Source organism: Macrobrachium nipponense, chromosome 32 (genome assembly GCF_015104395.2).
Source record: "Macrobrachium nipponense isolate FS-2020 chromosome 32, ASM1510439v2, whole genome shotgun sequence".
In the NCBI taxonomy this organism is placed as follows: Eukaryota; Metazoa; Arthropoda; class Malacostraca; order Decapoda; family Palaemonidae; genus Macrobrachium; species Macrobrachium nipponense.
The window spans coordinates 9406402-9430717 of record NC_061094.1 but is presented as its reverse complement, the minus strand read 5'-3'; the positions used below and the strand labels follow the sequence as shown (position 1 = coordinate 9430717).

The following is a 24316-nucleotide window of genomic DNA, read 5'->3' as shown; positions in this document are numbered from 1 at the left end:
AACCCCTCACGAACAGGTAATGCAAAGGAGGTGGCATGGGAGTATGAATGTTCTTTTACTAATACTTGTAAAGGAAGATGTGATAACTTTGGTGCGAGAACCGAACTGGAAGAATCCTAACTAATTATTTAAAAAAGTTAGAGAAGAGAAAGAGTTTGAAAAAAAGGAAGGCTTAGTCGGGAAAGTAGTCAAACCGGAGCACTGTCTATAAAGGAATGGGGGGAGGTCGTCCTCCATAGAAAGTTTTAAGTAGTTTCTAGATCTGAACTAACTTCCAAGCTTGGGATCTTCCCCAAGGGTAAAGTATTGCTACTTTCCTTCCTTCCATTGCAGGCCCAGGCCCCTTCTCCCTATTTGCAGAACCTGTCGATTCCAGCGAAAGAACTTGCAGATCTAAAATGCAGCCTTCAAGTGTGGAAAACAAAATGGGCCTGCCATACAAGGGTAAGGCTAAGTGATTTTAGTCAGTGGACAGTGATAAGAGTGTCCCCCAATTGTAGTGGAGGGGGCAGTCTGGTGCTGCCTCAGCAAACGCTCCTGAGGTCCTTAGACCTCTTTCCCAAGCTCACATGCCCAGGGAAAGGAAGAAGGAATGTCGAAACAGCCGAAACAGGAGGTTGTGGAGAATCCCCACCGATCAGGTGTCCCTTCCGCGGTTTCTTTCCTGTGACACCCCTCCCAGACTGGCCCAAGGACCGCGCTATTGTAAAGCGTCCTAGTTAATTGTTTCTCGTCGTCGGGATCTTCATCCCACCGAGACGTGATTTGGAGGAGATTCCGATCGATCTCGGTCCTCTCAAGAGGAGTTGGACTGGGGGACGCCGACTATTGACCTCGCGCCCCTGAAAAACTTCCCGCCCTGAGGAGTTCCTCCATCGGGAGTTAAGTAAGGCAAGAAGAGCCATTCTTTTCAACCAGGGAGTGAGAAGGAGGCAGGAGGTGGAGGCTATGGACTCCTCCCCTCCTCCTTCCCCTCCCCTCCCGAAGATGGATCGAAAGGAGGCTACTAAGAGGTTTCATGATGCAGATGCAATGGGAAGGAGAAATTTTCGTTCTGTTTGTAGGAGTCCTGTTCAAAGGAGCCTCCTATAAGGAAAAAAGGACACTTGTTCCCCGTCCCTATTAAAAGATCCCCTGAAACGTATGGAGGGTATCTACCTCCCAGGATCGATACTCCTACCCGGATGGTGAGGTTTTCCGGTAACGAAACCTGGATGAAACCAATCAGACGTTCTGGGCACCGGCCAGGAGTGAGGCGTCCACCCAGGGGCAGGCGGAGCCAAAGCCAGGCCAGGATTGAGGAGTCAAACCAGGAGGCAAGTAGCCAGAGCCAAGAGTGTGGGGCGGCATCCAGGCTAAGAGGCAAGAGCCAGGAGGCAAGATCCATAGGAGGCCAAGAGGCAGGAGGCAGGTGCCAAGAGGCAGGAGCCAGGAGCCAGGAGGTCATGGGAGTCAGAGCCAGGAGCCCAGGAGTCAGGAGGCAGAGTCCGGAGTCAAGGATAGGCAGGAGGCAGGAGTCAGGAGGCATGGAGTCGGTTAAGCCAGGCGTCAGGAGTCAGGAGGCAAGAGTCAGAGCCAGGAGTCAAGAGTCGGGGACATCGGTTCCTGGAGGTTATGACTCTTCGCCCCCAAACCCCAAAGTAGGAGCTCCTCTCCTTCAAAGCATAGGAGGTGCCTTGGAAGGACTCTCCCTCCTCAAAACGTTGAAACTTTCTCCTTCAGTCTGATCGAGGGTTTAGACGGAGTTTGTCTGACGACGAACCTCCTGCTAATGAGGGACTTTCTAGTTAAAACAAAGTCTTGGCCTCATTACTAACTACAATATTTTGGAGATTTCTCTTTAGTCCTGCGGCTCCTCCTTCTCCTCGTTCGTCCGTCTTTTCGGGAGCTCAGCTATGGCTAAATCGTCGGTCCTTCTTGAAAATGAAGCCTGCGATATCAAATGGGGGAAAAAGAAGGCCGCTTCCATTCTTTTAGATTCTTGTATGGACAAGAAAGGAAGGGTTATGGAAAGACGGTAAATTCTGCCATTGCCTCCTTCCAGATTGCACGGGAAAGAGAGGTATTTGGTATTGGGACAGGATAGACTATGGGTTCTTTCCTCTACCTGCCTCTGCAGATCCGACCTTTGGCCAAATTTAGTGGAGGTCCTCTAGACGTTCACTCCTTAAGGATCGGTCAAGGAGCGACGTGGTAGCACTTTCCAGAGTTGAACCCACTTTCTGAAGGACGTTTTTGTCACTTTAGAGGTGTTTCAACTTTCTGGAATTGGGTTCCCCACTACTCGGAGTTCTGGCCAACAAATCTAAGGATCCGAAGTTTCTGAAGAACCCAGAAATTTCTCCATAAGCGTTCCTGTCCCTGCATGGACAACGGTCAGTACAGGACGGTTTCGGGGTGAAGTTGCTTCACTTTTTTGGTGCTGGTCCTCCTGAAAAACGGAGATCAGTGTATGGTTCCCTTTTTATCGAAAGGATTTTCTCCGAGCCAAGGAGGATGCCTTTACTGTTCGCCCCTCCCTTATCAAGTCATCTGTTTTCCTTCTCAGTTTAGTCAAGGATAATATCTCGCTCACTAACTGAGAAGGCTACACAAAGACCTACTTACCGCAAACGTTCCAGAAAGGACGACCGGTAGTGGATCGACGGTTTTAAGAGGTATCTCGTTCCTATCTCAGCAGCCCTTTCGTGGAGGGTTGGCAGCGGCTCGGTCCCCCTGCCGAGAAAGAAGAGCTCTGAAAAGAAGGAGGAAGGTCTTCATTTTAGGAGGCCCTTTCAAGAAATCTAAGTGACCTTGGTTGCTCCTCCAAGCACCATATGGTGGGCGCCGCCTACCTGAACTGTTGAACTTTGGCAGGGTCATGGGCACAAAGGGGAGCCGGCCCCCCGCCCTTTGGACCTTTGGTCAGTTGTCGGTTCCTGAAGAAGGGGATTAGGTAATCCCCTTCGACCGACAGCCCGCCCCTAACATCCTACCGCCTCGGGAACTGGTCGCGAGGTACAAGAGACCCGTTTAATGCGAAAGACTCTCCTTCAAACAAATGGTGGAGCCAAAAATGTGGGAAAAAGAATAGGCCATCGACTTGTGCAGGATCCCACTCCTCCCCGGGATTTTTACAATCTCCTTTTTACTAGGTACCAAATAGGCATCCGGGGGGGAGGGGGTGGAGTCCAGTTTCTGGACGTAAGCGCTCACTGGAATCGCTTCGTACAGGAAAAAAAAGAAGTTTTCGTATTGGAAACGTCCGCCTCTGGTAATGTCGGCGCTTCGCCCAGGATATTGGATTGGTCCTCTCTGGACCTCAATACCCGCCTATTTCCACGTTCCCATTCACCACCATTTGTCAAAGAAATAGTCTTTCGCTTTTTGATGATTGGAAGAACAAGATCTTTCAGTTCAGGTGGCTCTGGTGCTTCGGACTGTCCTACAGCCCCCCACAAGTAAGTTCACCAAACCTGATGGCTGAATGTAGCAAGAATGGCTTTCACCTAGAGGGGATAAACCACATCTCCCCTCTACTTGGACCGAACTGGTCTGATCAGGGCCGCAAGTCGAAACGAGTCCAAGTGCTTGGAGGAACTTAGAAGTTAACAAGGGAACAGTGAATAGATTCGCTTAGGGTTTGCTCGTCACCTCGAAAGAAGTCACAACTGATCCCCAGCCAAAGAACTTGGTTCTATCTGGGAATTCAGAATGGATTCTCCGGGGTTTTTCGGGTATAATCCTTCGCGAGAAAGAAATCGCTCGGGAGGTTTTTCGTCGAATCTCCGAGCTTCCTTAGGAAAGAAAGAACAGCTCAGCGAGGGTATTGACCTGAGCCTTCTAAGGGACCCTGGTCCCGTCATTGGAAAAGTTCTTCTCGCTAGGAGACTTTCACCCTCCGGCCGCCTCGTTCAGTTTTTCCTTCAAAGAGGTGTGGAGTTGGAAGACGGGTCAACTCTCGGATACGGTCTTCCAACTTCCAACAAGAGGTAAAAAGATCTAATGAAGTGGTTGGTATCCCTCAGCTTTACAAAAAGAACTAAGGTCGTATCTGCTTGCCCTGCAAGAACCCAGACCAAGTTTGTTTGTTTAAACCGACGCTTCGGATCCGGTAGCGGGATGGGGAGCGACCGCTGGGAGCAAGGGGAGGTTTGTCAGGCACCCTGGACAAAGGTAAACAGGGTTGTCCCCCCCCTTGGCACATCAATTGGCAAGGAACTTTGTGGCCATACACCTAGGCCTTAAAGTTCTTCGAAACAGATAGATCAGATACGGGGTGATTACAGAAAATAAACTCAGAAACACTCATCCACACGGCTCTGGCTTACATAACGCCCCAAGCAAGGAGGCACGCACTCTTTCTTCCCTCTATCAGTTTGAACAAGAACACCTGTTAACCTGGTGACGGAAGAAAGAGGCATAACTCCTCCTCACAAGGTTTGTTCAAGGGGATCAAAGAATGTGAGAGGGGACGGAGAACTGAGGCAGTACGGAAAACCAGGTCCTTCCCAAACAGAATGGACTCGTTTCCCAACGAAGAAGTTGTGTCCGAAGTCTTTGGTGCCCTGTGGGGAGGACTGACCTCACATAGCGCCTGTTTGCGAACCGTTCCTCTCCAAAACAAGAATAGAGAACCTTTTTTGCTCTCTAGTAGAAGATCCGAGAGCCTTCTCAACATACGAACGCGTTTCTCATGGATTGGTCCGGGTGTGGACGGCTTTACCGCCTTTCCCCCGTTATCAAAATCCTGGGGGAAGTGCTCAGGAAGTTTCGTAGCTTCGAAGGCAAGCCTAAGTTGAATACTCAATAGCCCCATTTGGGATTTTGGGGCCAGCCCAGGAATCGGTTCCACGGATGGTACTGGAGTGGAATAGTGGAACTTCCCCAGATCGCTTCCAAACAGACACGATTCTACTCAGACCAACCCCAACTTCGAGAGGTTTCATCACAACCTCACCCATGGTCTCCGCTCTGACTTGCCTTTCGAACTATCGAAAGGCACTTGTCAGAGCGGGATAGGCTTTTCTCGCAAGGCCTGCGGGCCTCTATCGGCTAGGCCCGCCCAGCAAGCTTCGACCGGAGAAGAGTAATATTCCCTTTATACCAGTCGAAGTGGGAAGTCTTTAGGAGGTGGTTGTAAGGGTCCGAAAGCTGTCCCTCCTCCCAGTACCTCTATATAGTGAATATTTGACCGATTTTCCTCCTCTTTCTGAGAGAGGAATCACACCTATCTGTCTCGACAATAAAAGGATATACCGAAGCAATGCTGTCTTCAGTATTCAGGAATCGGGAGCCCTGGACATTGCTAACGACAAAGATCTACAACGCTATCTAATTAGATCTTTTGGAGACTTTTCGAAAGCAGCTACTCCTAAAAGACACCTAGTTTGGAATCTAGACGGGGTGTCCTGAAATTCCTCTCAATCAGGAATAAATTCGAATACCTTTGTACATCTTCGCGTCCCTTTCCGCGACGTTCCACTAGGAAATGCCTTTTTGTTCCTGGTGGCTCTTCCGCTACAGCCCAACGAGGACGGAGCGAATTGACACTCTCTGGAATTCCACGGTGGGGATTCGAAAGGATATGGCTGCTATCTGTTCTTTCCCGCAAAATGTTTTCTGGCAAAGAACGCGAAAACCCATTCAAAGGCCCTTGGTGCCCAGAAGTTTTTAGAGGTCCAAAGTGCCTATCTAACCTTGTGGCAGGCATAGGATAGAGAGATCTCTCTGGTCCAGTGGATAGCTCTTAAAGTACTATTTTCGAGAGAAAGGAAGTCAAGATGGGAGCTTGTTCAACAACGGTCTTTGGTGTGCAGTGAAGAACCCCAAACGACTCATGTTCCAAGAAACGCCTTGGCTTTTCTTTGTGTGAAGGCCGTTATTACGGACGTACCACAAAGACAACTGCTCGGCAGGAATCCTTCGGTTCTTCTAAAGGTCAAGACCCGCCATTGAAGTAAGAGCAAGTTAGCAACGTCTTTTGGACGTTCCAAAATAAGAATATGTCTCTGAAGAATATCATTGGAGGAAGACTACATATTGGTGATGGGTGCAACATTCAGTGTTTGCATCTCATTATCTGAGGACGGGAGAGTGACCGCTGTGAAGAAGGTGCTTCTCGCTAGGTCCTTTTGTATCAGCAGATACAGTACTGGGTTCTTGGAGCAAAGAAGACTGATCCTTAATTTTGTTTTTGTTTTTTATCGTACATAAACCCCTCTTGTTCAGATATTGTGCTTGGTTTTCTAGTAGGCAATGCTCACTACTGTCAGCACGGGAGGCAGCCGAGTGTCAATTGCTGTAGGGGATCAAGGGTACTGTTGTACTATTAGGGGAGTACAAAAATTTTTTTTGTATATTTTGTCTGAAATGTGTAACTTTATGTTTTGTTTTTTTTTTTTTTCGAGTTTTTTATTTTTGGTTGTTTGTGAGGAGTTCGGGCGGGGTAACCCTCCTTCACAATCTTAGAACTAACATGGATGTTAGGGATCAGGGGTATCGGGATCGGTTTTGTGCTCCTTGAACAAGGTGTATTGTCATGTTAGTGGAATAGCACCCAATGACAAAGGCCTTTAGGCTCTGCCGAGTAAGTGGATAAGACCCCATTGGCAGACCCACAAGAACTCTTAGCCATAGATCATTATCTCGCTGAGGCTCTTGAGGCTAAAGCAGACTCCAAGGCAGTAGCCGCGAAGTCTTCAGCCTAATAAGGTAGGAACCAAGGTTTATAAATACCTACAACATATGTTGTTTACCTGTCTATTTCAGTAGTTAGCTGTCTCTTACCCACCACCAATGGGTGCTAATCAGCTAAGTATATATGGCTGGCAGGGAAGTTGAATGTATAAAAATGATATTGTCATGTTACAATAAAGTTTTATACATACTTACCTGACAGATATATACGATTAATAGCCCACCCAGCCTCCCCGCAGGAGACATGTGGAAGAGAAGAATTCTGATTAGAAAACGGGGATGGTTCCTAGTCCTGCCACCCAGGGCAGGGCGGTAGATCACCTGACCTACCTGTAGCGTGTGCCGCGAAATTTGAAATTCTGTCGGAGACGACGAGTCTATAGCTAAGTATATATCTGTCAGGTAAGTATGTATAAAACTTTATTGTAACATGACAATATCATATTTATTTTCAGATTGTAAGGGCCAAAATATTTGAGTATGATACCATCATCATTATTGAGAAGTTCTTTTAGCATTCTGAGGAGACATGTTAATTTGTGTAAAAGATCTCGCTCCCTCTTTTTGACCATAAGGCCAACAAATGTCTACATTACCACCAACTACAGTTCTGGTAAGTTTGTCAAACTGTTGATCTTAATGAAAAATTGTGTATTGGAGATTTTTGTACATGCAACTTCCCCGGCAGATATATACTTAGCTTATGTCTCTGACGTCCCGACAGAATTCAAAACTCGCGGCACACGCTACAGGTAGGTCAGGTGATCACCCTCTCCCGCCGCTGGGTGGTCGGGAATAGGAACCATTCCCGTTTTCAGACCAAGATTTTTTCTGTCACCGGTGCTAACAACATCGTTGTTAGTCCTCCTGCACGGAATTCTGCTTGCTTTGCTAAGGATTGTTTGGTGAAGTATTCTTTCTTTGGCTTTGGTATACGCTGATTTGGACCGTTATTTGGATTTGCTTAGGATTCTTCATTATGGCTGATGTTGTGCCTGAAACTCGTTTTAGAGTTTGTGTGAAAGAAAGATGTAAGGTGAGACTGCCGAAAGCTTCGGTGGACCCTCACACTATTTGTGTTAAATGTAGGGGGAATGAATGCTCAGTTAGTAACACATGTGACGAATGTTTGAGTTTGACTGAAGTGCAATGGAAGAGTTTGACTGCATATGTAAATAAGTTGGAGAAAGATAGAATTAGGAAAGCTGCTAAAAGTTCAAGTAGGTCCTGCTCTTTGGATCAGGACAATCTTTCTATTTCCAATGTAATTTCTCCTACTGCTAACGCAGGTTCAGCTCCTTCCCCCCGCAGCGAAATCGTAGATTCGTCTCGATCGGAGAAAGCTGCAATGGAAGCGTCGATCCGTAATTTGCAAAGGCAATTACGAGAAATGGAAGGTAAGAGTGAAGTGTGCAGTGAAGTGTACAGTGTCCCCAGTGTAGTGGAGGGGGCGTCTGACCGACTCCGCATTGCTCCTAGGCCTAGACCTCTTTCAGACTCCCATGACCAAGGGAGGAGGAATGTCAAAAGCCGCAAGGGGGATGTAGAGTATTCCCAACGGTCAGGCATCCCTTCGGCAGGCCCTGTAGACTCGTCCCAGGCTGCCTTGGACAGCTATAGACAAAGCGTCCTTAGGAAGTGTTTTTCTGACTCGGATTCTACTTCTCCAAGACGCGGATGGAGCTCCGCGTCTAAGTCGCGCCCTCTGAAGAGAGCCTGGAAGGCGCCTGCAGGAGACACATTAGACTCCAGCCCAGAGCCTTTTCCGGAGTATTCTCCCGTTCAGAAGAAGAGAGCGATGAAGTCTCCTGTTTCTTCTCCAGAAGGAATTCGTGCTTCTACAAAGAAGTTCTTGGTAGGACTGCAGGAGCAGCCATCCTCATTAGTAGGCTCGCTGTCTAAGGAGCCTTCTCGCAGGAAGGACGTCTCTCTTCCAGTAAAGAGCTCTCTTAAGAGACGGTCGTCAAGTCGGCGTTCGGACTCTGGTAGGCGTCTCTCTCCTGGAAGGCGCTACTCCCCAACAAGATCGTTGCTATACGCCTCTCCCTTTCGAGAACGATCTACTACTCCGACCAGAAGAGCTTCTTCTAGTAGGATCCCGCATTCGTCTAGACGCCCGAATAAGGGCGCAAGCCCCTCTCCTGACAAGGATAGTCGATCCTTTCGTAGGAGTAAAGAATGTTCTTCTCCTTATAGGCGTTCTCTGAGAGATAGAAGCGCCTCTCCTTGCTATCTTAAGGAACAAGATAATCTCCGTTATTCACGGGGACGCAGAAAGAGAGAAGAAGAAATCTCGCCCCACAGACGTTCTCGGAGAGATTTTAGCGCCTCTCCTAGCAGGCGCCATCGTGATGTTAGACGGTATTCTTTAACCAGGCGTTTTTACTCCTTCCAGGCGCCCAGAACGGGACGCTAGCGCCTCTCCACGCAGACGCCAGGAGCCTGAAAAGAGCATGATGGGTTCTCTACGCCCTACTCCTGTTAGGCTTTCCTTAGGAGTTACGAGTTTGCCTTCTCACAAGAATCTTCGGAAGGAAGTAAACCCCTCTCCTGGCAGGAGCCAGGATGAGAGCAGACGTTTTTCTACCCCAAGGCGCGTAGCGCCTGATAGACGCTACCGACGTGACGCTAGCGCCTCTCCTCACAGGCGCCAAGAGCCTGAAAAGAGCCTGTTACGGGATTCTCGCCCTACTCCTTATAGAGTTTCCTGTAAAGATGCGAGCTCTTCCTCTCTCAGGCAGCAAGAACTTTTAAGAAGAAGCAGGCATTCTTCTTCTGCGAGGCCCCTTCCAGTAGAAACTGTTTCTTCAGGCAATAGGATCTCTTTGGGGAGTGGTCTTCCTTCCTCTACCAAACTTCCTTCAAAGGAAAAGAGCGCTTCTCCTTCTAGGACTCCTTCTCCGAAGAGGCATTCTTCTCCTAATGCTACCTTTGAAGAGGTATCTGAGGAGGAACTTCCTGTAGATGCGGGCGTCTTGGATTACAAGAGACTGGCAGCCCTGCTTCTTCAAGAGTTCGATGACTCTCTTCATCCTGCAGATCCTCCTTTGCCGGGATCACTGCTTTCAAGCACTAAGCTTTCCAAGTCCTCTTCGTTCGTGAAAATGAATCCGACCCTTTTGATGAAGAAAGCCATCAAGAGCTTGGAGAACTGGCTCCTCTCTGAAAAAGAAGCGGGCAAGACGGTTTTTTCCTGCCCTCCTTCGAAGTTGGCAGGTAAGCCAGGTGTCTGGTATGACACGAAAGAGCCAATGGGATTGGGCCTCCCTTCTTCAGCTGATGCTGATTTTTCAGCGTTAGTGATTCGTCTAGAAAGCGCTCTCTTCATTCGCAAAGGCCTCATGGGAATGTGCAAAATGGACCATTTACTTAAGGGTCTATTTCGCACACTTGAGGTCTTTAATTTTATGGATTGGGCCTTGGGAGCCCTGGCTAAGAGAGCACAGGATCCAGACTTTGTTTCGATGGAAGTTTTAACGAGTGTACTTTCTTGTCTGGATAAGGCCTTGATGGATGGATCTACGGAGGTGGCTTCTCTCTTTGGATTGGCAGTCCTTAAAAAGAGATCTGTCTACAGTTCTTTTTTGACAAAATCGGTGTCTCCTCTGCAGAGATCCTCCCTGCTTTATTCGCCGCTGTCTAGTCACCTGTTTCCACAAGAGACAGTGAGAGATATATCTAAGTCTTTATCCGGAAAGGCTACTCAGGATCTGCTTGCGCAGTCGGCAAAAAGACTAAAACCAGCAGTCCCTTTGGCTAAAAGAGAGAAGCCTGCTTTCAGCAGCCCTTTCGAGGAGAACGACGGCTAGACCCTCTCTTAGAGTAGGAGACCGGTTAAGGAGAGGAGATCAGCACGCAAGCCCTTCCCTAAACCACAATGAGAAAGTAGTCCTCCAGAACTACAGTAGAGCCAGACTGCTGAAGTTTGCGAAAGTCTGGGCTCAGAGAGGGGCGGACAACTGGTCCCTCTCTATCCTCGAGAGAGGATACCTTATCCCCTTCAGGGAGAAGCCTCCCTTAACAACAACTCCAAGGGAGTTAACAGCAAGATACCGAGATTCTTTAAAGAACCAGGCCCTGCTACAACTAGTAGAAGAAATGATGGACAAAGAGGCGATAGAAAGGGTTCAAGACCTTCAATCTCCAGGGTTCTACAACCGTCTTTTTCTTGTACCAAAAGCCTCAGGAGAGTGGAGACCAGTCCTGGACGTAAGTGCCCTGAATCGCTTCATTGTCAAGACGAAGTTCACGATGGAGACGACTTCCTCCGTTCTTGCAGCTCTTCGTCCAGGGGATTGGATGGTGTCCCTGGACCTTCAGGATGCCTATCATGTACCTATCCATCCCTCGTCCAGGAGGTACCTAAGATTCATGGTACAGGGCAAAGTTTTTCAATTCAATCCCTATGCACTTCATCTTGCCACGGCCCCTCAGGTGTTCACGGGTCTTATGAGGAATGTCGCTCATTGGCTTCATATCGAAGGAGTAAGATCTCGTTGTATCTCGACGATTGGCTGATCTGGGCCAATCAAAAGATCGATGTCTGGAGGACTCGAAATTAACACTGGATCTAGTTCAGTCCCTGGGACTGTTACTAAACCTCGGGAAGTCCCAGATGAATCCCCAGCAAAGCATTGTCTATCTGGGGATTCTGATGGATTTTCGGGGTTTTCGTGTGTATCCATCAAAGGAACGACAGGAGAGATGTTTACAGAAAGTGACGACCTTCCTAGAGAAAAGAACAATGTTCCGCGAGGGAATGGATGAGTCTTCTGGGGACCCTTTCCTCGTTGGAACAGTTCGTTTCTCTAGGGGGAGGCTACACTTAAGACCCCTACAATTCTTCCTCAGAGAGAAATGGGATCAGAAAGCACCAAGAGCTTTCGGACTCCTTTCAGCTCTCAAAGAGCATAAAGGAGGACCTCAGTTGGTGGTTAGAGCCAAACAGATTGAATCAAGGGCTCTCCCTTCAGTTGTCGAGCCCTCGCCTAGTGTTATTTACAGACGCCTCGGAAAAAGGATGGGGAGTGACTCTAGGCTCGAGAGAAGTGTCAGGCACCTGGAGTGGGGAACAGGTGAGGTGTCCTGGCATATCAACAAGAAGGAACTAGCAGCAGTCCATCTAGCTCTCGTTCACTTCGAACCTCAAGATATTGGGTGCCGTGTTGCAAGTGAATTCGGGACACACGACAGCTCTAGCCTATATAAGGAAACAGGGAGGGACTCACTCCTTCTCCCTGTTCGAGAAAGCAAAGGAGCTTCTTCTTTGGACCGAGGAATGGCGAATAACTCTTCTAACCAGGTTCATCCAGGGGGAAAAGAACGTGAGAGCAGATCTTCTGAGCAGAAGAGATCAGGTCCTTTCCACGGAATGGACTCTGCATTCAGAAGTGTGCGACGAGATTTGGGACCTCTGGGGGAGACCCAATATCGACCTGTTCGCAACGAATTGGAATGCGAGGTTGGAGAACTACTGCTCTCCGATTTCAGATCCAAAGGCAGTTGCAGTGGACGGTCCTCTTCTGGATTGGAAGGGGATCGACGGGTACGCTTTTCCTCCTTTCAAGATAATAGGAGAGGTGGTAAGGAAGTTCGTTTCGACGGAGGGAGCCAAACTGACCCTCATCGCCCCATTCTGGCCAGCCCAAGATTGGTACACAGAGGTACTGGAATGGATGATAGATTTCCCGAGGGCCCTTCCACTGCGGAAGGATCTTCTCAGACAGCCCCACTTCGACAGATACCACAAAACCTCCCCGCTCTCAGTCTGACTGCCTTCAGACTGTCGAAGGACTCGTCAGAGCGAGGGGGTTTTTCACGCAAGGCTGCAAAGGCAATTGCTAGAGCCAGAAGACCTTCAACTCTTCGCGTGTACCAGTCGAAGTGGGAGGTGTTCCGAAGATGGGCCAGGTCCCAGAAAGTATCCTCTTCCAGTACCTCTGTAACTGAAATAGCGGATTTTCTCCTTTATTGGAGGGAGAAATGCAATGTGGCCGTTACCACAATAAGGGGATATATAAGCATGCTCTCATCTGTTTTTAGACATAGAGGCCTTAATATCTCGGAGGACAAGGATCTGCATGACTTGTTAAGGTCCTTTGAAACCTCGAAGTCCAAGACTATAAGACCACCTAGTTGAACCTGGATGTGGTTCTTAGATATTTAATGTCCAAGAAATTCGAACCTCCTCAAAATTCTCATCAGAGACTTGACTAGGAAAGTCTCTCTTTCTCTTTGCACTAGCTCTGCTAAGAGAGTTAGTGAACTTCAGGCTTTAGAAGGAACTGTGGGGGCTTTAAGGAAGATTCTGCAGTATGCTCCTTTAATCCCCTGTTTTTAGCAAGAACGAACAATCCTTCTAAACCATGGCCAAGGAACTTTTGAGATTAAGGGACTGTCCTCTTGGTAGGGAGGAGGACTTAGAGAGGACTTGTGCCCAGTCAGGATCCTCAAGTTCTACCTGAGAGAAGAAGCTACTTGGTGGAAATGTGGATAGCCTTTGGTGTTCCGTAAGAAATAAATCCTAAAGAGGATGTTTCTAAGAATGCTCAAGCGGTATTTTATTAAAGACGTTATCAAAGAAGTGCATGCTTCCGTGAAGAGGAACATAAACTTTAAGGCTCTAAGAGGGTTTCAAAGCACGAGGTCAGAGCTGTAGCTCCCTCTTTAGCGTATCATAGGAATATGTCGATGCAGACTCTTGTCGAATCCACCTATTGGAGGTGGTGCATTCGGTTTTTTTGCCATCAAAATTACTTAAGAGACGTGCGAGTCACTTATGACAAGTGCTTCTCTCTCGGACCGTTCGTGTCTTCGGATTCGTTGTGGGGCAAGGAGCTGAACCTAATCCTTTATAGTTAGTTAAGTTAGTAATTTTAAAGTTTTTTGGTGTTGTGTTTTTATGGTCGATTGGAAGGGGTCTTGGGAATGCTCCTTTTCAAAAATCGTAGTGTTAAACAAACAAATGTAGTGTGGTCAGGTGGTCGGGATTGTTTTTCGTGCTCCTTGTTAGTGATTTGGACCTAGGCTCTGTCATGTAAGAGGGTTAGTCCCCCGTTGATATGACAAGTTTGAAGGCTCTACCATGTAAGTGGGTCAGCCCCCATTGGTATGATGCAAGACCAGGCTCTGTCAAGTAAGCGGGCTCGCCCCCATTGACACGATCCAGAAGAGCTATCAGTGTCAGTCTCATCCCCCCAACTGAAACTCTTGAGGCAAGCAGACTCATAGGCAGTAATCATGAAGTCTTCTGCCCCAATAAGGTAGGAACCAAGGTTTTTAATTAAGTTTATATATAGGACCTACAACAGATGTTGTTTTCCCTGTTTTTATTTATTTAAAAATTGAGTAACTATCTCTTACCCGCCCACCAAGGGTGTCAAATCAGCTAAGTATATACTGCCGGGGGAAGTTTGCATGTACAAAAATGATATTGTTAGTATACAATAAAGTTTTGTACATACTTACCCGGCAGATATATCGATGAATGGCCCACCCATCCTCCCCTTCAGGAGATAGGCGTAAGGAGAAAAATCTGGTCTGAAAACGGGAATGGTTCCTATTCCCGCACCAGCGGCGGGATGAGGTGATCACCTGACCTACCTGTAGCGTGTGCCGCGAGTTTTTGAATTCTGTCGGGATGTCAGAGACATAAGCTAAGTATATATCTGCCGGGTAAGTATGTACAAAACTTTATTGTATACTAACAATATCATTTTTTTGTATGTGTAATGGTATTACACCCTGTTGGCAAATATTATTGATACTTTAAGATCCTAAGTTAGTTATTGTCTCATGGTCATATGTTATTCATACGCGGAACAAACCCTCGGTCTTAACAAGAGGATTATTTCCTCATGCAAGCTGGTAACCGGTCGGATCAGTTTAAGATTGAAAAGCAAGGAATCTGTGACCTCTGGCAACCCTGCATCTGATGCGTTGTGAGGCTGGAAGCCACACACGTACACCGTTTGGCATAGAAAACACATCGTTTTACAACTGCTTTTAGGTCATGCTAGAGCCTTTTCCAGACATTCTGAAAAGAGGAATTTCATACAATCTACTTACCTGTCAGATATATACTTAGCTAAGACTCCGTCGTCCCCGACAGAAAAATTCAATTTTATTGTAGGTCCCTTACCGAACAATTATAGAGCCGTGATTTCCACGAGCGGGCAGGATAACTAAATTCAAACAGGCGCGTCGGCGCGCCAAACACTGGTGTGATGACGTCATCTCCCCTCCACTGCGGGAGAACCAGGTACAAACTGCCCAGGTGAATCCAATTCTTTTTCCTGCCGGCGTCCGGTGAACATCGGTGGTCGGTGCGGTTGGATGACTTTTGCTTCGCTTTTTTCTTGGGGATTTTGATCTTCGGAAAAAAATTGGGGTGAAGTACTCTTTTTGGCGTGTTGTTATTTTGCTTTTTATTTAGCGTTTGCCATGTCGGATTCTAGTCCGTCGGGAGTTAGGTTTTTGCATCTCAGGATGTAAAACTAGATTATCCAAGCTAGAGTTATGATTCTCACACTAAATGTGTTAAGTGTAGGGGACAGGTTTGTTCAGCAGATCGAACATGTAACGAGTGTAGTGATTGGACTGTTCTCATGGAAGTTTTTTAGTTCATACTCGGAGAAATTAGCTAAAGACAGAATTAGAAAAGCAGCGTTAGGGAAAGTAGACTAGCTCTGCTTCGTCTTGCGATGCATCTGTTTCCTTCTGTTTCTCCTCAAATTGTTATTTCTCCTTTAACTACACCTCCTATCCTCCTACTAATCCACTTCTCCGGCTTCCGTGTAGTTTGTTTCTTTCGACACATTGCCAGTCTGGAATCGAGGTTAGATCAGAAAATTTTCTGGTACTAGCGAATACGTTTTTGCAACTTGGTAATTCAGTTTAAGACGTTTTTGGAGAAAGCGGCCTCAGGTAAGAGTGTAGTGAGTGTGGGGGCGTCTGTCTGTCCCTGACACGTCTCTCTAGACAAAGGTCACTGTCCAGCTCCCCCGCACCGGGGAGAAGACATACCGGAAGTCCAAGGGAGGGTCGATCGGGATTTGCCCACAGACAGGCGCCTCTCTTGTTGAGCCTGTTGCGCCTCAACAGGGCTCGGTTAAGCGTTGGAAAGGTGTTGCGGTCAGACCGCCTTTCAAATGATTCAAGCGATTCGTTTCTCCGTCGCACGGCGCTCTTGGCGAGATTCGACCCCGTTTTCGCGTCCCTTAAAGAGGCGTTCAGGCGCCGATTCTTCGCCTCCTCCAGTCAAGCGTATAAGGAGCCTGACGAGTAGGGTTGCTCCTCGGCCGTTAGCGGCTCGTTCGTCGCCTCAATCTGTGCCTTTTTCGGCTCCATCTACTAGTAGAGATTGTGGTTTTGCGGGGCTGTAGCTAGCAGTTCTAAGGTGTTTCTTTAGGCGCTTTTTCGTCTGTTACGCCTGATGCGCCTGTTTCGCCTCGAATTTCGGCGGCTCCGAGCGAGGCGCAAGTAGTTTTTTCCGCCTCCTGCTGAACATTTAGGCTCTTCCAAGCCTACGTTAACTAAGTTTTTTGATTCGTCTATGGCGCTTTGCGCAAGCAGTTAGAGATGTTAACCAACTGGAGAATGAGTCCAAGGGTGGTTCGAAAACCTTCAGATCCGGTTGTAGTTCGTTCTACTTTCTTCGGCGGTATCGGAGAATGAAAGAAGAAGTAGAGGAGGGAGGATTCACATCACCTATCGTGTTTATTCACGTCTCCTTAGATTTCTTCTGGTATCTTATCCAGATTTATTTTGAGAAAGCGGCTCCGCGCTCCCAACTTCGACTTTTTTTGATGAGGAGGAAAACTTCAGACCCTCTCCTCCCAAAAACTTGTTCTATCTAAAGCGGTTAGACATTCGTTGAAGAGACGGAGAAATGGATGTCTTTGAAAAGAGACTTAGGGAAGGCTCTCTTTGCTTACCCTCCCTCTAAGTTGCTTCGTAAGAGGTATAGTTTTTATGTAACTGGGGAAGCTCCTTCTCTGGGAGTTTCTGCCTCCTCCCAGGGAGACTTCTCCCAGTTTAATCGACTCCTCTAGAAGATCTGCTTTCGCCGCAGCGAAAGTTTTCTTTTACAGCGCCTGAGTTTGGACCACGTTGTGTAAAGAATCAATTTAAACTTTTGGAAGTCTTTAGCTTACCTTGATTGGACTATGGCGCTTTAGCGGCCAAGAATCGAAGACTGTCCTTCTTCTTTCCCAGGAGTTAGCGGAGGGATTGGATTGGGGTGTTCTGTCCTGTGCGGACAAATCCATTAGGGATGGATGTGATGAGTTTAGCTTCGCTCATCGCCTTTGGTACCCTTAAGAAAAGGCAACTTTGGTGCTCCTTTGCTTTCTAAAAGGGTTACGTCCCAACAGAAGTCTGCTCTCTTGTTGCTCCTTTTGTGAAAGATAACCTCTTTCCAGACGATGTAGTGTTGTCAATTTCGTCTGCGCTAGATAAAGAAATCTACTTCGGATTTACTGGCACAGTCTACTAAGAGACCTAAAGCTCCTGTGGAGACTGTTCCTTCGGTTTCTCCTCTGGCCCAAGCGCCTTTTCGAGGGAGAAAACCCAAGCGCTTCTTTTTCGGCCGAAAATCGAATTTGCGACCTCAGTCTAAGGCCTCGGCAAGGTTAACAAACCTTCCAAAATGAAAAAAAAGCTCGGTTCTTCATGCACCAGGGGTTTGGGAGCCAGGCTGGCCCTCCGTTTTGGAGGAATGGGAAAACAGAGGAGCAGAAGCCTGGGTAGTGCAAGTACTCAAGTTCGGCTATCGTTATCCCCTCGTTTCACCTCCCTCGCTCTCACCTGTGCCCAATTCCATTCCAGGCATACTCTCCGGGCTCAGACAAAAATTTTCTCGGCGCTAGCCGCAGAAGTGGAAGCGCTTGTTCTCAAAGAAGCGATAGAAAAGATAGATGGGATTTTTCCTCCAGGCTTTTACAATCGCCTTTTTGTAGTTCCCAAGTAATCAGGGGGCTGGAGGCCGGTTTTGGATGTGAGCGCCCTGAACTTGCATGTCCAGAAAACAAAATTTCATTTTATGGAGGACCACTCGGTCGGTTCTGGAGTCCATCAGACAGGGGGATTGGATGGTGGTCTCTGGACATGCAAGACGCTTATTTTCACATTCCGATACATCGCGAATCTCGGAAGTACCTAGGTTCATGTTCGAAGGCAAAGGTGTTTCAGTTTCGGCGCTTTGCTTCGGACTACGACCGCTCCTCAAGTTTTCACAAGGGTTCTATCCCCGATAGGAAGCTTGGCTACACCTTTAGGAGGTAAGAATCCTCCCTCTATCTGGACGATTGGCTTCTCCTCCGGTCGGAATCAGAGAGTCGGTGCATGAAGGATCTGGAACAACTCTGGATCTTGCCAGAAAGTTAGGAATTTCTGGTCAACAAACAGAAGTCCCAGTTGGTTCCATCTCAGAGCATCCTTTATTTGGGGATGATTCTGAATGCTCAAGTTTTTTCGGGCTTTTTCTGTCCCCGAAGAGGGTTTCAAGGCTGTCTGGAGACAGTTCAGGGAGTTCTTGGACAAAAAGGTAAGTTCTGCCAAATCAGTGGATGAGGCTCCTGGGCAAATTGACGCAGTGGGAGAAATTTGTGACGTTGGGAAGACTGCACATGAGACCTCTGCATTTTTTCCTGAGAGCCTATTGGTGCAGGAAGACACAACCAGACTCGATTACCTTTCCTGTCACAGATCAAATAAAAGGGGGACCTAAGGTGCTCTCTCGAGCAAGGTTGAAAAGAAGGGGTTAGATTTACGACCCATCTCCCGAACCTACAGTTCTTTTTTCCGACGCATCGGACACCAGGTTGGGAGCCCTACTGGGAAATCAACGGACTTCAGGAGCTTGGTCGGAGAAGGAGAAGAGTTCCCACATAAATGTAAAGGAACTGTTAGCAATTTTTCTTAGGGCTCAGACAGTTTCGGAGCTTAGTAGAAGGCCGAGTAGGGTGGGCAGTGCATTCCGACAACTCCACGGCTCTCTCGTACGTGCGGAAACAGGGGGGGGACTCAGTCTTTCTCTCTGTACGAAGTAGCCAAGGATCTCCTCCTGTGGGTCAAACGAAGCGAAGGTTCAGCTAGTCCCGAGATTTGTTCCGGGAAAGATGAACGTCTGGCGGACGAGTTAAGTCGTCAACAGCAAGGGTTACCTCTGGAGTGGACTTTGGACAACAAGATTTGTCAGAAAGAAAACTTTGGCGCCTTTGGGGACGGACCGTCAATAGACCCCTGTTCGCGACATCGAGGAACAACCGTCTTCTCTCTTTTGTTCTCCAGTCCCAGATCCTCTAGCTTGGGTCGGTGGACGCAATGCTGTTGGATTGGTCGGGTCTGGAAGCTTATGCATTCCCTCCGTTCGGTCTAATAAGAGAGGTGAATGAACAAGTTCATGTCGCACAGCAATGTAACGCTAACGTAATCGCTCCCTTTCTTTTGGCCCAGGAAAGAGTGGTTCCCCGGACCGTTCTCCAGTTTGTTAGTAGAACCTTCCCCAGATTCTTCCTCCAGAGAAGTGGCTTCTCAAAACAACCTCACTTCAAGAGGTTCCACCAAAACTTGTCCGCTCTAGCTCTGACAGGGTTCAGACTGTCCGGAATCTTGTCAGAGCGAAAGGATTTTCAAGAAGAGCTGCAGAAGCTATCGCTCGTTGTAGAGAGAGTCTTCTAACAAAACTCTATCAAGGGAAGTGGAGAATCTTCAGAGAGTGGTGTAGAAGTGCTAAAGTCTCACTCTGCGACCTCTTTAACAGAAATAGCAGATTTTCTTCTATTTCTTAGGAACTCTAAGAAACTGGCTCCTTCGACGATCAGAGGATATAGAGCCATGCTCTCTTCGGTTTTTTCGACATCGAGGTTGGATATTTCCTCCAATTCAGATCTGTCGGACCTCATTAGGTCTTTCGAAACCACTAAGCTCCCGCAAGATACAGTGGCTTGGAACTTAGATGTGGTGCTTAAGTTCCTCATGGGGCCACCGTTTGAGCTTTGAAGTCGGCTTCACTCAGGAACTTGACTAAGAAGGCACTCCTTCCTTATTGCACTAGCTATTCTGCTAAGCGTGTCAGCGAATTGCACGCTATAGACAAAAGAGTCGGTTTCTCTCAAGGCAATGCTGTATTTTCGGTATCTTTGACCTTTCTAGCCAAAAATGAGAATCCTTCTAATCCTTGGCCGAGAGGTTTTTTGTTTGTGGTAAGGAACTTATCTGATTTGGTTGGACATGAGGAGGAAGAAAGGCTCTTATGTCCAGTCAGGGCTATTAAGCAGTATCTGTTTGCCACTAAGGGTATCAGAGGACAATCTTCTAAGCTCTGGACCTCGGTTCAAACATCCCTCTCGGTCCTCTTTCTAAGAATGCTATATCGTTCTTTATTAGAGAGCTTATCAGGGAAGCTCACTCGCAGTCCGAGAACGACAATCTTTCCGTTCTGAGAGTTAAAGCTCACGAGGTTAGAGCAGTGGCAACTTCTTTAGCATTCAGAAAGAATTTATCCTTAGCTTCGATTCTTCAGAGCACGTTCTGGAGATCGAATTCGGTTTTTGCGAGTCATTATCTCAAAGAGATAGAAACGGTTTTCGAGAATTGTAAAAACGTTAGGTCCGGTGGCGGTTTCTGGCATGGTGTTGGGAGAAACGGCACAGGGGTCGTCACCTCTATGCTAACTTTTACACCTTGAATAGGTTGTCGAGTTCAAGGGAAGCTGGGGCGTACTGAGTACCTGGGATACTCACCAGTCTGTTAGGTCAGATTTTACAATGGTTGGGTATATATGTTTTTAAATCTGGTGTTGGTGACAAATGTTTTGTATGATTGAATTTCTGGTCTTAGCCCAGGGCAAGGGCAATCTTTGTTGTTACTATCCTCCGTCAGTCAGCCTTGACTCGCTTGAACTACGGAAGGATTCCACTCCTGTAGAGGCTAACTTTGGTCAAATTCCAAATTCCTCACAATAGTAAGAAGAGCACCGACCAGAGGCAGTAACAGTCTGCTGTAGCTCTCTTACAAGGTAAGGTACAACAGACACCTTGAGTGTTTACTGGTATTGCAATAAATGTAACCATTTAAAAATACTAGTGGTCCACTGAATCCCACCTTCCCATAAATGTGTAATCAGCTCTATAATTGTTCGGTAAGACACTACAATAAAAATGAAATTTTCATTATTAAAATGAAGTTTTATTGTATACTTACCGAACAATTATGATTATACCCACCCTCCTCCCCTTAGGTGGACGGACGGGCAGAAAGAAGTTGGATTCACCTGGGCAGTTGTACTGTTCTCCCGCGAGTGGGAGGGAGATGACGTCATCACCACCAGTGTTGGCGACACCGACGCGCTAAATTTGAATTTAGTATCCTGCCGCTCGTGGAAATCACGGCTCTATAATTGTTCGGTAAGTATACAATAAAACTTCATTTTAATAATGAAAATTTCATTTTCGCGCCACTCGCTACAGGTAGGTCAGGTGATCTACCAGCCTGCTCTGGGTGGCAGGATTAGGAACCATTCCCGTTTTCTATCATATTTTCTCTGTCGCCGGTGGTATCAACATTGTTGTTACTACCTCCTGACTGGAATTCGCTTTTCAAGACATTTAATCAACTTTATTGGACTTTTTGGTGAAGTACCTGGATCGTTGTTTTGGCATTCGCTACCGTGGACTGGATTTGGACTTGCTTTTGATTTTTCTACTAGAATGTCTGATTCGAGTGTTAGTGTGAGAGTGTGTGTGAATGTAGGCTGCAAGGTGAGGATACCGAAGGCTTCGGTTGATCCTCACACTGTATGTCGTAAGTGTAGAGGGTTTGAATGTTCTTTAGCTAACACCTGTAATGAGTGTGAAAGGTTGAATGCTAATGAATGGGAAAAAAGACTAACTTCTTACTTGAAGAAGTTAGAGGAGGGATAGAATTAGACGGGCTGCACATAAGGGTGTAAGTACAAGGCCTATTGAGCCTTTTTCTGAGTCTAACTCTCCTTTTATTAATGAATTTGATTCTCCCTCTGTATCTGAACCCTCACAGGCTTTGCATTCAGATTCGGCTTCTGAAATCGCCGATCTGAAGGCTACTCTCATAAGATGAGGACCGAAAAATGGCGGGCCATGCAAGGTAAGGGAAGTGATAGCGATATGCTTAGTGAAGTGAGTGTTCCCAGTGTTGTGGAGGGGGCGTCTGACCGTCTCTGCGATGCTCCCAGGCCTAGACCTCTTCCAAGCTCACATACCCAGAGGAGAAGGAAAGTCGAAAGTCTTACGGAGGTCGTGGAGAATCCCCACCGGTCAGGTGTCCCTTCAGCAGACTCTGTTTCGCAACAGACTGCTCAGGACCGCTTCAAGAGGAGCGTCCTACGAGAGTGTTTCTCTTCGTCCGGTTCTCCTTGACCTAAACGAGGGTGGAAGGACTCGGATCTATCTAGGCCACTGAAAAGGCACTGGAAAGAACCCGCTTTTGACTCGAGCCCGGAACGCTTCTCGGAGGAAGCCCCCTCATCTATCAAGAAGGCAAAGATGGTCTCGACGTCTCCACAATCTGAAGTTGAGGATCGTACACTTTCGAGGTCTCCTGCTTCTCCCATAAGAAGACGGACGCTGGTGTAGCTTCGAAGAGGATCTTGTTAGCTGTAGAAAACAGTTAGCCTCTTTAGTTGGAGTTCTTTCGAGAGATCCTTCCTCGCAAAAAGGACACTAGGCTTCCTATTAAAGAAGTCTGTCTATTAAGCCGTCTCCGCCCTTCTCCTCTGCCAGGCGCGAGACTCCAGCCAGAAGTGAGGCCTCTTCTTCCAGGCGCGAAGCGTCGGCCAGGCGAGCGGCACCAGATAGACTAGAAAAGTCTTACAGGTGCGAACAACTTTCTAGGCACGAACAGCCTACCAGGCGTGAGGAACCAGCCAGGCGTGAAAAACTAACTAGGCATGAAGAGCCTTCCAGGCGCGAGACGTCTTCCAGGCGCGAAGAGCCTAACAGGCGCGAGGCGCCAGCCAAGCGCAATACGCCAGACAAGGATCCTGACAGGCGCAAGACACCAGCCAGGCGCGAGACGCCAGCCAGGTGCGACGAGTCAGCCAGGCGTGAGGCGTCAGCTAGGCGCGAGGCGCCAGCCAGGCGCGAGGCGCCAGCCAGGCGCGAGGAGCTAGCCAGGCGCGAGACGTCAAGCAGGCGCGAGACGTCAAGCAGGCGCGAGGCGCCAACTAGACTTGAGAGAGACTCTGTTCACTCAATGAGTCCTTCTCCTAGTAGGAGTTTGTCTCCCGCAGAGAGAGAGGTTTGTGAAGATCCTCCCGAATTTAAGGCGGATTCTCCTCCCGGTTTGGACGAAGATCCGGAAGACGAGGCTCGTGGTAGAGAGGGTTTCTCGAACTATAAAGTTCTGACAGCCCTTCTTTTGCAAGAGTATGGGGATTCATTGACTCCTGCTGCTCCTCCTTCTCCTCGATCGCTATTTTCGAGTTCAATTGTGCCAAAGTCTTCGTCGGTTCTGAAGATGAGACCTACTATCTCTATGAAGAGGGCTCTCCAGTCTCTTGACAAATGGATGTTGACAAAGAAGGAACTTGTCAGAACTACCTTCTGTATGCCTCCAGCGATACTTTCTGGCAAAAGAGGTGTGTGGTACCGAACTAGGGAGAACATGGGCCTTTCTCTCCCAGCCTCGGCTGAATCTGATTTTTCAACCTTAGTTGATGCCTCTCGTAGACACACATTGAACGCAGCTCGTGTGACTTGGACTATTTCTGAGATAGATCATCTCCTCAAGGGACTCTTCCATATTTTAGAAGTCTTTAATTTCCTAGACTGGTCCCTTGGGGTGATGTCAAAGAAAGCCCATGACTCGGAAGGTCTAGACCCCGAAGTCATGCTTTGTATCTTGTCATGCATTGACAAGGCAGTACAAGACGGATCGGGAGAAGTCTCCTCCCTCTTTGGAGCGGGACTCCTTAAGAAGAGGATTATTTTTAGTGCTTTCCTAACCAAGGCTGTTTCACACTCACAGAGAGCAGCCCTGGTTTTCGCTCCCATGTCAGACTTTTTGTTTCCTTCTCAGTTAGTGAAGGACATTTCTCGCTCACTGACTGAGAAGGCGACACAAGATCTTCTCCTTCAGTCTTCAAGGAAGAAGAGACCGCCAGTTGTGGTTGAGAAGAAATAACCTACTACTTCGATTCAGCCCTTTCGAGGAGGCCCTCCCTCCAGAGCTCCCTCAAAAAGGAGAGGCCCTGAGAGGAGAGGTAGACCTGCTTTCCGTCCCTTTAAGAAAGGGAAATGAGACAGCGAGCCTCCAAACACCAGTAGGTGCCAGGCTACTCGGATTTGGCAGAAGGAGGCCTGGACACTCATAAACTCGGACGCCTCTGTCGATGTCGATAATCAGGAAGGGAATATCTTATCCCCTTCCAGGACAGTCCTCCCCTAACGACTATTCCGCGGGAACTGTCAGCCAGATACAGGGACCCTGTACTGAGGGATACTTCGTCTGATGGTGGATCAAATGTGGGACAAAAGAGCGATAGAATTAGTACTGGATCAAACTCTCCGGGGTTTTACAATCGTCTTTTTCTGGTTCGCAAAAAGCCTCGGGGGGCTGGAGACCGGTACTAGACGTTCAGCGCTCTAAACAAGTTTGT

The 24316-nt window shown here is 47.8% G+C and overlaps 1 protein-coding gene across 1 annotated transcript in view; it reads left to right on the top strand.

Moving 5' to 3' along the window:
- LOC135207193 (uncharacterized) overlaps nucleotides 1-24316 on the top strand; it is a 104764-nt gene that overhangs the window by 5299 nt on the left and 75149 nt on the right. Inside the window, exon 2 of the mRNA XM_064238763.1 lies at nucleotides 7134-7291. Within this exon, the coding sequence (XP_064094833.1) occupies nucleotides 7159-7291 (133 nt within the window). The 5' untranslated portion in view covers nucleotides 7134-7158. The remainder of the gene's footprint in view (nucleotides 1-7133; nucleotides 7292-24316) is intronic.